The 13215-nt window shown below is 34.7% G+C and overlaps 1 protein-coding gene across 1 annotated transcript; it reads left to right on the top strand.

Annotated features, from left to right (window-relative positions):
- The first annotated feature begins 9308 nt into the window (after positions 1-9308).
- Positions 9309-12314, top strand: LOC114179554 (zinc finger protein SHOOT GRAVITROPISM 5). Its single transcript, XM_028065932.1, has 3 exons — positions 9309-9748; positions 9925-10324; positions 11138-12314. Exons 1-3 carry the CDS (start codon positions 9637-9639, stop codon positions 11913-11915), a joined length of 1290 nt encoding a protein of 429 aa, XP_027921733.1. The 5' UTR covers positions 9309-9636; the 3' UTR covers positions 11916-12314.
- The last annotated feature ends 901 nt before the right edge of the window (positions 12315-13215 follow it).

The following is a 13215-nucleotide window of genomic DNA, read 5'->3' as shown; positions in this document are numbered from 1 at the left end:
GATTTCTCAAAGACTTGGATCTTTGTGGCATCAATATTATTTGGTTCTTATGAAAGATAGGGGTCTTTGTAGCGAACCTTCCCTAGACTTATCAATCTCTATCGTGGCATCTTGACTTATCAATCCTGGATTAGATTGTGGCGTCCATAATTATCTATCTTTAATTGTGGCATCTATCCTTTTTGGTTTGCGTTCTTATAGAAGAGGGATCACTTTGTGGAGAATCTTCCTTTCCTTATCAATTTGTTAGATTGTGGCGCATTCCATCTCCATCCTATTTCACATTCTTTATAATTATAAAATTATAAACTCTAATTTATCTGGTCTACATATTTTGTTATTTTACAGAATTTATTAAAATTCATAAAATATCATCATCTTTCCGATAAGAATCGTATCACTAGGTACGCGAGGGAAGGTGAGACAAAAATGAGGTGGTTGAAAGCGACATAAGAAGAGTGAGAAGTATAAGAATTTGTTAATGAAGGCAAAAAGATCTTGATGAACCAAAACAATTGTTGTTGATGAAGGGGAAAAGATCATGATGAACCATGAATATTATTTTGATGAAAAAAAGGAGAAAAATGATAATTGTAATGAAAGCTATTGATGATTTATAAAGCTTATAAGGTTTGAGAAGTGAGGGCTTTGAGAAAAAAGTTTTATTTAAATGACATAAGAAAATTACTGTTGATAAAGTATTTTTTTACTAAAAAATAAGGGGAAACTAAAATAATGTAATCAAAGAAGAGAATTGAGACCGAAGGGATGAAAAATGTAGAAGAAGAAAAAATAAAACATATTTATTGAATTATAGTTGTGAATGCCATATTTTAAATATGAAATTTGGTAGTTATAAATTTGATGTATTATAAGGATAATTACGACAACAACTTTGTAGGCTTATATAAAGGAAGCAAGATGAAGAATAACACAAGGCAATACAATAATTACGTTAAAGTAGTATACAACCTTCTAGTGTTCATTAGATTTTTAATTGTTCTTTGTGGGTGAGTGAGACCTTCATAGTACTTCATTATGTGAAGCAACCTAATGACCTTTAACTTTACTCTTTATGACAACTCTTTCTTCTACTAATTTTGAGGTCCTAGTCTCAAGGGGATATTAAGATGTTATAACCAAGAGTTGATGAGTTGCGAACATAAATGGGTAAAAATTGTAGAACAAAAGGGGAAAATTGGGGGATTTCAATTTGATGGAAACACGAAATGGGAGGAAGCCACACTACTTATAGTAGATTCAAGGATAAGTGAGGAAGATCCATAACTTAGAATCGTGAAATTAAATGATAAGAATTGGTGGTTCGAAGAAGAACCTTGAGAATTGAGAGAAAACTCCAATTTTTCATTTACTCAAATTTGTTTACAAAATTTTCTTAAAATGACTTATATACGATGTGCCTAGAGATAAAAGCCTACTGTAATACCTCTTTTGAAATGTCACAAGTAATTTTAAAATTTCCAAGACTTCCAAAAGAACTTTGATACCATTCCATTTAGATAGGAATTTTCACAAGTATTTTGCCTCAAAATCTCTTACTAATAATAGTCATTTCAATAAAACTTTATTCACCAAAACTGAAACACTAATAAGGTCCGCACAAAACCATTTCCATCAAAAGTCATTAAATAAAGTTATTACAAAACCTTACAAAAGAAAATAACTTTCAAGGTGGTCAATTGTTACATCATAGTCCAAAGACAGTTCTAAAACACTTTTAAATAAAACACCCCAAGTCTTCCCCACGAGCTCCTCAGAGCATTGCATCTCCACTAGCATCTGCATCATCATCTACTCTCGTATAACATAAGTTATAGGATCATTGCAGGTGGAAACCACAACCACAAATATGCAAAGGTGAGCTACCCATGTAACAAATCACATAACAATACATGCATCAACCTACAACACACATATAATATATAATCAACTCATTCAAATTATCAACTATCACATGTTCTCAAAACCACAACATGTAATCATCAACATATTACCACCAAGTAATATCAAATGGTATGTCAATCTCTCATAACCAACCACTTTACCTTCCCTACACAATGACACCTCTTGGAAAAGTCCTTTCCCCTGCTTTCCATAGACTTATAATCAACAACTCTATCCATTAAACAAAGCCTTGGGTAGGAGCACTCTTGCTAATCTCATGCTAAAGACTTATGACAGAACAAAACCCTTTTACCTTGACATGACAAAGCCCTCTAAGTAAAAGAACCATCTTGGCTTTACAATTATCAGAGAATTCATATTGTTCCATCACATATGTACACATATACACATCATAACACATCACATAATCCACCATACATCAACTAATAATGCTTAAAGTATCAACACAAACCAGAAAAAAAGCAGCAATCATGCGTGACTTATGTCCCCTACTACACACCTCTAAATAAAGATTACACTAGTAAAAGTGAAGAACATGTTACCGATCAACTGTCAAAATTTTAGCTCATTCCAACGGTTAACAAACCGAAAAACTCAATTTTATGAAAATTGTGCAAACCAGAAAAGACTAGTGATGCCCAATGCCCTGAATTTGATGCTCAAGGCCCAACATTCCGAGACTCACCACCTAGTGATAGTGAGTCAGCGCCTAACACCTAACTTTGCACAAAAACACAAAAAAAAAACAACGTTTTTCATGAACAAGGCACATGTTTCACACATTCCAGCAACAAAAACCATGCACAAAACATTCTAAACTTTCCCCCACTATATACTTACCTCTTGGCACAAAATACACACATCAAAATGCTTCTTATACCAGTATCCTCATGCACAAGCATACACATCACACATGAATTCTTAAAATCATAGAAACTATATATACACATGCTTACTTTGACTATGAATAAACTTCCCAAAACTTCCTTCACAACTTAAACCCCATTGGACCATAACATTCTATACATATTTTGGCCACTTCAAAAGCACTCAAACATAAACACTATACCAAAAGACCATTCACCATGCATACTACTTTACCATACTCTATTTCTTACCTTTCAACCTTCCATTTCATGCACATCATTCACCAATTCAACTAGGAACTAAAATTCATCTAATCATTGACACGAACTTACCACCTCCATTATCCAAACCAAAACCAAACCACATAGACTATCACATTTATCTTGTTATACAACACATACAATACCACAATATTTCACACAACAAAATATACCAAAATAAATTATAAATACTTAGTAAACGTAAGCAACACCAAAGACACACATAATCACCTTTAATTAATTATAAATCAATATTTAAATATAAACACTCCAAATGCAAACATCAAGAATTGAACCCTTGATCACTAACCCATGACAAGGCTCTAACCAACTATGTTACACTTCACTTTTATCTATGACATTATTTATTAATTTAAATAGTATTCCTCTCATCCAATTATTGCCTTTGAAAAAATAATTGTTTTTCCTGGGTCTTACACCTAAGACAACTAACTCGATAAAGCCCAAAACAAAAATTACAAAAGTTCCTATTGTATAATTTGAAGTTAATCTGTTATCCCTATGAAGGTCCTAGCCATGCTTCAATTATCTACTTTGTGACCCTTTGACGATCCTAGTTATCACCAGTGCAGTAAGAGCTTTTAGCCCCGATTATTTTTTATATTCTACCTCGGTTCCAGAATCGAGGCATATTAAAACGAGGTCAAAAGGGGATGACTTTTGGCCTCGAGTATGAATCGAAGCAATAAAGCTACTATTCTGCCTCGATTCTAATGTGAACCGAAGCCATTTTGTAAAAAATTTAGAGCTCTTGCAGCAGTAGTAGTCACCGGGAGACGCGATAGTTTTTCGTCGCAGTGGCTAGCTAATCACCGGGAGACACACAAGTCATCACTCTACAGACATGCTACAACAACCAAAGGTTCCAATGCAACAACAATCATAACAAAATTCGTCAAATTTGTTGCTACCTCATTCACAATAGTCACAACCACTGGGTTCAGAACAACAATTAATGCCTCAGATTCACACTCAGCCCACATAGTTGCAACAACAATTGGGCTTGCAGCAGCATCAGCAGCAGCCAAATCCTTCACAACGTGATATGCAACAAAGAATTCAAACATCAGGATCCTTACTTCAATGGTGGGTTACGATGGTAAAGATACTTCTTCGCTTGCGATGTCTCTTCGTGACAGGGTAATGGTGTGTTTTGAACCCTAAATATGTGAACCCCAAAGCAACACAAACGAATCAAAAACGCAAAAAAACAAAAAAACAAAATGTGAAGGGAAACCCATTTTTTGAACTCATTGGTAGTGAGAGGCGATGATTTACTCGGCAATAATGGATGGCGCGATGGAAGCGACAATGCACGACAGATGGCAGCTGCAGCTAGTCGACGATGGAGCTGGACAATGGTGGTGGCAGAGAGAGCGAAGATGGGTTTTGCGCTTAGAGAGTTTTGAGAAGATGATGAATAGTGAAAGGGTTTCACGATTTGGGAATTTAACAAGCTTTATGGCCTCAGTTCAATTAATAATTGAGGCCTAAAGTCCCTTTACTGCTTCAGTCCCTAAACACCCGAGGCTAAAAATGCTGATGCTAGTGGCAATTTTGAAATTTTGTTTACGGGATAAGTATGTTTTTAGTCCCTGAATTTTGACCAAAAGTTGGAATTCGTCCCTGTCCGAAACTTCAATATATTTTGGTCTCTAAACTTTAAAAATAATTGAATATAGCTCTTTAAACTCAATTACGTTAACATTTTTTCAGGTGTTGAACATATTTCTCAGTAGATATTGAACCAAGAATGTGTCAAACAATGTAAAAAACTCCAATATTAATATGAAAAGCGTTCGACACGTCAAAAAAAGTTAACATAATTCGGTTAAAAGGAATATATTCATTCACTTCTAAAGTTTAGGGACCAAAATGTATCGAACTTTCAGACAGGGACGAATTTCAATTTGGGGTCAAAGTTCGGGGACTAAAAATATACTTAACCCTTTTGCTTACTGGGCAGCCTTATAGGCTTCGGTTCTTTTGTAACCGAGGCCTAAAGTCCCTTTACTGCACCGATTTTTAGAGACCCAAGGCAATATAGTTGGACAAAATTGTAAAAATGCCACCGCCTCCTTATAGGCTTTGGTTCTACTATAACCGAGGCCTATAAGACGAAGTAAAATGTTAAATCTGCACTAGTGTAAGCTTTCATCATTGCCTCCAACTTGGAGAAAATTTGACCTTTATTACCTACAAACAAACACACACAAACATAAGTGCTAAAAGCATGAAAAACCAGAATAGTGTAAGAAAAAAATGCTATCTAAATTGAGATTTGAATATAGGGAAAAACCATTCTCTTATTATCAAGCTGGTTGGAGATCGTCTTTTGGATCAATGACCAACCTAAAAAACACATCAAAGAGTTTTAACACAAATGGTTTATTCTTAATGGAACAAAAGAGAAGAACACACATATACACTACAAAAGAAAAAGAGAGCCTTTGACTACCCATAGGACTTTCACTACATGAAAAAAGCAAGCATATTATTAGAAACATGTTCATATTTTTCTAGTATTGTTTCTTCCTTTGCTATCATCTTCCTTCATCCCATTATTTATGTCATTTCTCATTAATATACAAGTCTTTCCTAGGCGTCAAGACAAAAAGAGATGGGTTTGTAAGTTTTCCCAATGAAATTGTAGAATCATGATATAAATAGGAACACCAGTTAAAAGTATTGTAATCTCACTTTAAAGATTCTGTCTCAACCATGTATGTAAGGGGTGTTAAGAGAGACTCATTTGCTTTTTTTCTCTTTACTCTTTTTGTTTCCCTCGTCACTATTTCTCTTCTCTCTCTTAGATCTTTCTCTTCTCTTTCTCTTAACTCTTTCTTCTCTTGTTCTATCTTCAATTTTTCCACTTTTCTTGCTTTTTCTAACATCTTGAACTCTTGTATTGACTTCCCTTCTACCTCTTTCAAGTAGTTAATGTAATCTAGGAGGTCTTCCCAAGTCATGGGACCCACATTCCCATTAGGACATTAATGAGATCTATGTTTATAACCTTCACGTCTGGAGCATCTAAGAGTGCTTGTTCTTTCAGAAGGCAATAATTGTTCGTCATGCTTGTGCGGTCATTCTAAGTTTAGAATTTACGCCATTCTACTCAATGATACTTGCCACCACTACATTAGCATAATTCACCAAAGTCGACGTCATGTCTATAATGAAAGCCATGAAGATAAGAACGAACACAAACCACGGTGAATGGTTAGCATAGATAAAAATTTCAAATGGACCTTACTACTCATTACGCGTTTACACTCAAACCACTCGTGTTTCAGTCTTGAAAGTTTATTGACACTCTCTCAAGTTACTCTTTAGCTCTTCAAAGAACTTTCAATCAATCCATCAAGAATTTAAGATCAAAGTGAAAGATGTAATGTATCTAAGCTCAACTTAGGAGGTCAAGGAAAGGAAAACTTTGACAAATCCAAGGAAAATTTGAAGACAAACTGAAAAGCACAAAAATGAAGTAATGACTAAACCAAAAGAGAGTAAATATGTGACAAAAAATAGAATATGACAATGAGAAAAGCACTTTAAAAGACAAGAGTAATCTAAACAATGTATTTAGAATTATTGCTAGGAATGTAAAATAAAGTGCTTAAGCTAAATTATAAAGTTCGATTCAATCTCCACTTAAGTAATATTGTCAATAATTCAACTCAAAGTATATTGTCTCACAACCAAGAATTCAAAGAAAATCAAGAAAAATAATAAACAATTGACTCAAACAAAGCTAGTAATAACAATTAATGACTCTAAGTAGTAAGAATAGGCAAACCAAAATGCAAAAGTGCACCAGAAATTGAACCAAAGAAGTGACAAAGCACCATAATCTACACAAACCACACCTAAAATAGCAGCCAAAAGCAACACCAAAGGTATTCAAACCAAATCAATTTCTATAACTTCTACTTCCAATTTCACCTTCCTAGTTGCAATGTCTATCATTTAAGCTTAACTCTACTTCAAGCCACTTGGTTATGCAAAAATAAATAATTTATCAATGTGCATATTAGTGCATCAATTAATACTAATTTAGCAGTGTAAAGAACAAGTAAGCCCTTGTTGTCCAAACCAACAAGTCATGCTCAAAATAGTGACATCACATCATAAACAACCATAAACAATTTATATTGTCTAGTCACGAACTTGTAGATTCAATTCACCAAAATAATTACGCGCCAAGTCTCACTAGAACCACTTGATGTCTCAACTTCAATTGAAGCATGTGTTGGAGAAATAAGCTGCAACTCCCCTCTTTGACTCCAATCAAAACTCAAGTCATGTTGTCCACTTCAAATAACATAATAAAAGGATAAATGTGGGGCGTGATAAGTGCATATTTATCTCCCAACAAACACAAAATTGATTCTTGATAAATTAGTTCTTATAAAAACTATAAAAAACATAATATCCACATTCATACCCTCAAGTTTGTTAATTATAGTACAATATTAATACCAACATAATTAATAACTTCAATTGAGCAAGATAAATAACCAAACAATTATAAATGGACAAAAAATATATAACCATGAGCGGTATCCATGTGATATTCCAGTTGGTCTCCCTTTCAACATATTATATCCCGTGTTTGGATTAAAAACAAAGACATTAGTTAGGATCTACTTATACAAAAATGAAATTACATAAATTTTTGTATTGAACTGATGTTCACTCCATGCAACAACATAATTTCAGCATCAAACAAACTAAATTTATGCATGCATGAAACCAATTATAGAAAAGTCATACTAAACCACATATTCAAACAATAAATAATCCTAATAACACATGATAAATAATAATAAAATAATATTATTATATATAAATTTTTAAACGTATTAAAATGAATGAAGAAAAGAGTGACAATAATTTGCAAGTGTTTCCTAAGAAACAATTAAAAAAAAAACAAATTGGCAGGAAATATATCTTTTTTAGTGGCGAGGAAATATGTGGTTTTTTAAGTGGTGAGGATAGATATCAAGCAAAATTTTTAAGTTTAAATGATTTTTTTGAAAAATATTAATAATAAGTGATTTTTATAAAATAAAAATTACTTAGGTTAGATTATATTAGCATTTTTTAATTATTTTGCGTTTTTTTAATAGTTTGAGTACCTGCTCGTTTAATTAGCTCGGTTATCAAAATATTGTGACTTCTACTTAAAATAAACATATATAAAAATATATAGTAAATATGTTTTTCTTTTAAATTTTTTTTTTCGAAATAAAAAATCAAACAAACTCGCGCTTGTTCAAAAGAAAAAAAAATAGAATTTATATCTTAAAATAAGATAAATAAATTTATAAGTTAAAGATTTAAATAAATATTCAATTATAAGTTAAAAGGGTAACACATTTCTCAATAGTTGTCGTTTTTAGTTAGCCTAAATATTTGTTTTATTCTTCAATTTTGGAATATATACCCGTTTCCAAAATTTAAAGTGGTTATTTTTTGTCTTCCGGCTTAAAATTAGACTACTTTTGAATTTTAAGATTACCTTTTAATACTTGTAGTCCTAAACTAAAAGTAAGACATTTTCACATGAAAAAACAGAATAATGACTTTTAAGTTTTTAAAACAAAATAAGACTCTTAAATCAATTTCATCCTTTGATTGAAGGCAAGTATGGTCTTTCTTCCTTAATAAAGAAAACAAAAACCAAAATTGATGTCACTGATTTGATTAATTAACTGATTCGATTAATTAAACTTGTATATGTTGTAGTTGGATATGGTGTGTGTGTGTGTGAGTCATTTGCCATTTTCCTCATATTTGGATGCAACGGAAGATCTCTACATATACTGTCTCCTCCAGGTTTGGTGGAAGTGTTGAGTCTGCCAGCCGCCCTATTTGTGCGGCCGCCGTTGTTAGGTGTGACGGAATGACTTTGTCTCGCGCATGTCACGTGATGAGAGAGAGAGAGAGGGAGAAGATGAGGTCATGCATAACGGAGTTCATGCAAATTACAGTGATAATAATAATGATGATGGTATTAATAATAATCATAATAATAAGACGAATAAGTGTGGTTGTTTTTGTTGTGTGGTTGGATCAGAGAGGAAGAGGATGTTTTTTTTGTTCCTGTCCAAAATTCCGCGTGTGGGGGCTCAAAGTTTGAACCAAACGTTGATTGGATAGGGTCAGCAGGAAGCAAAAGACACACATACACACACACGCTACGGAGGGAGCTTTATAAACAAGACTTGCCTTCAACCTTACCTGCTCGAGGTGAGGGGTCAATGAAACAACAAAGCAAGAAAGCTCGTGGGAAAGAAAAAGCTAGGGGAAAAAAAGCCTTAAAGAAAGCTGATTACATAAAGCAACACCTTTTTCTCTCTCTATTATTTCTGTTATCTTTATCTCCTACTCTCTCTTTCTTCCTTCACTTGTGCCACTATCATTCCTCATCTTCTTTTCCATACTAGTAAAGCTGAAACCCACTATTGCAACCTCACCACTTGTACTAGTCTTCGTCACAATTAATCCTCCTGTAGTTACATATAGTCCTCAAGCCACACGCACAAAAATTCCACCCATGTTAGACAACAGTGCTTCTTCTGGTGCACCATCTTCTTCTGATGCCGCCTTTGCATTATCTGAAAATGGGGTGGCCAACAAAAGAAAAAGAAGACCCGCAGGCACACCCGGTAAAGTTTTTTACCCTTTTACGGGGCTGAGTTTCAACTTTCAGGCTTTTACCTGAGACAAAATTCGTGGGCTTTGGATTTTCTCTCTAAAGTTAATTTCTTTTTCCTTCTTGTTTTGTTGTTGTTGTTGCTGCTGTTTATGCTGTTCCTGTGTGCATATGTATTTATTTATGCAGATCCAGATGCTGAGGTTGTGTCTCTCTCACCCACCACCTTGCTGGAATCTGACAGATATGTGTGCGAGATCTGCAACCAAGGGTTCCAGAGGGATCAGAATCTTCAAATGCACAGGAGAAGACACAAGGTGCCATGGAAATTGCTCAAGAGGGAAACACAAGGGCAGAAGAAGAGAGTATTTGTGTGTCCCGAGCCAAGCTGTTTGCACCATGACCCTTGCCATGCCCTTGGGGATCTTGTGGGCATCAAGAAGCACTTCAGAAGGAAGCACAGCAATCACAAGCAGTGGGTCTGTGACAAGTGCTCCAAAGGCTATGCTGTTCAATCTGATTACAAGGCACACATCAAAACCTGTGGCACCAGGGGCCATTCCTGTGACTGTGGCCGTGTCTTTTCCAGGTTTGTTTGCGTTTTGTTTCCACCTTATTTCAAAGTTTCCACCTTTCTCTCTCTTTCTTGGTTTCTGTGTTTTTGGCTCCTCAGATTCAGCCCCTGCTCAGCAATTGTTTTTGCCTCCATAACTGAAAACCAAACTACTATTATTAATACCTATTATTATTTTACTTCTTAAATTGTTATGTGATTACGGTCAAACCCTAAATTCTAGGTACAAGGACGGTGCAGAGAAACAAAAATTCTGAATCTCAGATACCTTCCATGTGAAAGATTTTCCATCTTCTAGAGGTTATTAAATATATAATATTCTATTTTGGAAGTCTTTAAACATGTAAGTTGAGACATTTTCAAACCCCTAAGCATGATGTTGTTATGAATATTGCATACATACGCCTTACACCTGGAGAGTTCCTATGGCAGCTTTTAAGTTTAAGACCAGTCTATCTCCAAACCACTGTTGATAAGCTAAAGACCCAAACAAAAGTCCTTATGTAGAAGGGAACAGTTTATTTTTCATTCTTTATTTGAACTTATGATGTCCTCATTAATTTGATCACTCTGTCTTATTTTATTTTAATCAACTATTCAATTTGAAACTTGTCCACTGAAGCCACGGACAGGACCTTCGAATAATTAATTTTATAAGTGCATGTTTTTGAAACACTAACTAACAAGGTTTTCGTCATACATAATATATATCTTTGTTTGATTTGACCAGGTTTTTCCCCCTTAGCCAATTATATATTAAGGGACAAGAATATAAATGTATATCACGGTCTTGTTTATTTTAATTACCTAAACCTTTGTCCTTTTCAGGGTAGAGAGTTTCATAGAACACCAAGATGCATGCACTGTGCGACAGCACCGGCCAGAGTTGCAAGCACTGCAACCTGCATGCTCTTCTAGAACAGCTTCAAGCGCAAGTCCCTCTAGTGAGGCAAATTTTAGGATAGCCCCACCATTGCAAGGACTTCCACTGCCAAAACCAGCTTCTGCTGATCAACCAGCAACAGTCTTATTAACTTCAGAGATACACAATAACAAATCCACCACCTCTCGGAACTTAGAACTTCAGCTCTTACCCTCCTCAATAAATTCTCAAGAAAAACGAAATCCGAAGGAGAACTATGGTTTGAAACTTTCAATAGGGTCATGTAGTAATGACAAAGGAAATGAAGAGAGAGTGTGTTCAGAAGCACATAGGAGCCCACCTGAAAGGAATAATAATGTGAGTGACTATTCCACATTGGAAGTGGCGAGATTGAAAGAGTTTGCAGCTGAGGAACTCAAGTTGGCGATGGCAGAAAAGGCTTATGCTGAAGAAGCTAGGAAAGAGGCCAAACGTCAGATTGAGATAGCTGAACTTGAGTTTGAGAATGCCAAAAGGATAAGGAAACAAGCACAATCTGAACTGGCAAAGGCTGAAGAGTTGAGAAAGCAAGCCATGAAGAAGATAAGCTCCACTGTTTTGGAAATAACATGCCAAAGTTGCAAGCAACAGTTCCAGTCTTCAACTCTTGGGGTTCCATCAGAAGAGACCTCCATTGTGATGAGTTACATGTCTTCAGCCACAACAGAAGGAGAAGCAGAATGAATGACATATACTTGGAAAAGAAAGAAAAGACAAGCTTTATTCAGGCAAAGGGGGAGACATGATATGATATAAAGATATTCGGAGGATTTCACAAATTGTTGTTTTCTTCTTCTCTCTTGCTTCTTTTATGTTTTCTTTTCTTGACAAGGTGAAATTTGTTTTTTTATCTCAAAGAAAGTTCATATTCTTTATTATAATATTGTTGTTGAGATGCAGCGTTTAGGAATTTGAGAGTCTGACTGTTGAAGGTTTGTTTAAAGGTGAGCTGCAACCTGTTTTTCTCCATTTAACATATTTCATTTGTTGTATGAAAACTAAAATCCAAGATCATGCAAAGCTATATGTATTTTTCTGCTTCAGAAGATATTAATGAATACAAAATAATGGTTGGAGTCCATACTTAAAAACTGTACCTAGAAAAGAAGCATAAGTGAATGCAGATTCCAATTCCGTAACAAATGAAGGTATATCTGCATCAAAAGAAAAACACAATTCTGGATATTTCAGGGGTAGATTAATGATTATATTTGGAAATAGGTGGTGTTTGTGGATTTTACGGACTATACATTAGAGGCAATGCATGCATGTGGTGAGGAAAAAAAGGGATGAATGGTTTATAACAATTATTTAGTTTTTTGACATTAATGTCTTTAATGTTGTAGGAGTAGAGCATGATGTTATTGATGTGTCAGGTAGCTTTGTACAGATGGACCCTTTGGGTAATATTAAATGAATGATACATGTGACATTCATCTGGGTGAATGATGCCATGGTTGGGACCATTTTGTGTATAGGAAGCAAGAGGGGGGGCTAAATCTTCTTTTTGAGATGGAATTGGATGTGAGAAAACAAAAAGGAAAAGAGGGAGGAAAAGGGTGAAAGAGGTAGGGGTCATTTTCCTTGAATAAACGATCCTTTTAAATGCAGATATATATAAAAAAAACATGCCATGTTTTTCAGTGCCACAGTTGAAATGGTAGTGACAGGCATTCGTCACTCTCAGCATAAACAAACGCACACAAGGGTCTAAAGATGCACATGCTTTTAACAGTGGAGAAGGGGGGAGGGGTGCAGTGTCAGCGCATAGGCCTCGTACAGTAGCTTTATCATTAATTAAGCTGCAAAATACCATCGCCTTCTTCTCCTTTTAAATTTCACACCGCTTCTATAATTTGCTTTACTGTTTACATAAGTGTAAAATATTGCAACTTCCATTATAAAACAATACTTTCAACTTTTTTTAATAGGATAAATAATCAATCTGCTTCGTGAAATAAGAAAATATATATGTTCATATATC

This window comes from Vigna unguiculata, chromosome 3 (genome assembly GCF_004118075.2).
Source record: "Vigna unguiculata cultivar IT97K-499-35 chromosome 3, ASM411807v1, whole genome shotgun sequence".
Taxonomy (NCBI): domain Eukaryota; kingdom Viridiplantae; phylum Streptophyta; class Magnoliopsida; order Fabales; family Fabaceae; genus Vigna; species Vigna unguiculata.
This window is presented reverse-complemented; position numbering and strand designations above follow the sequence as displayed.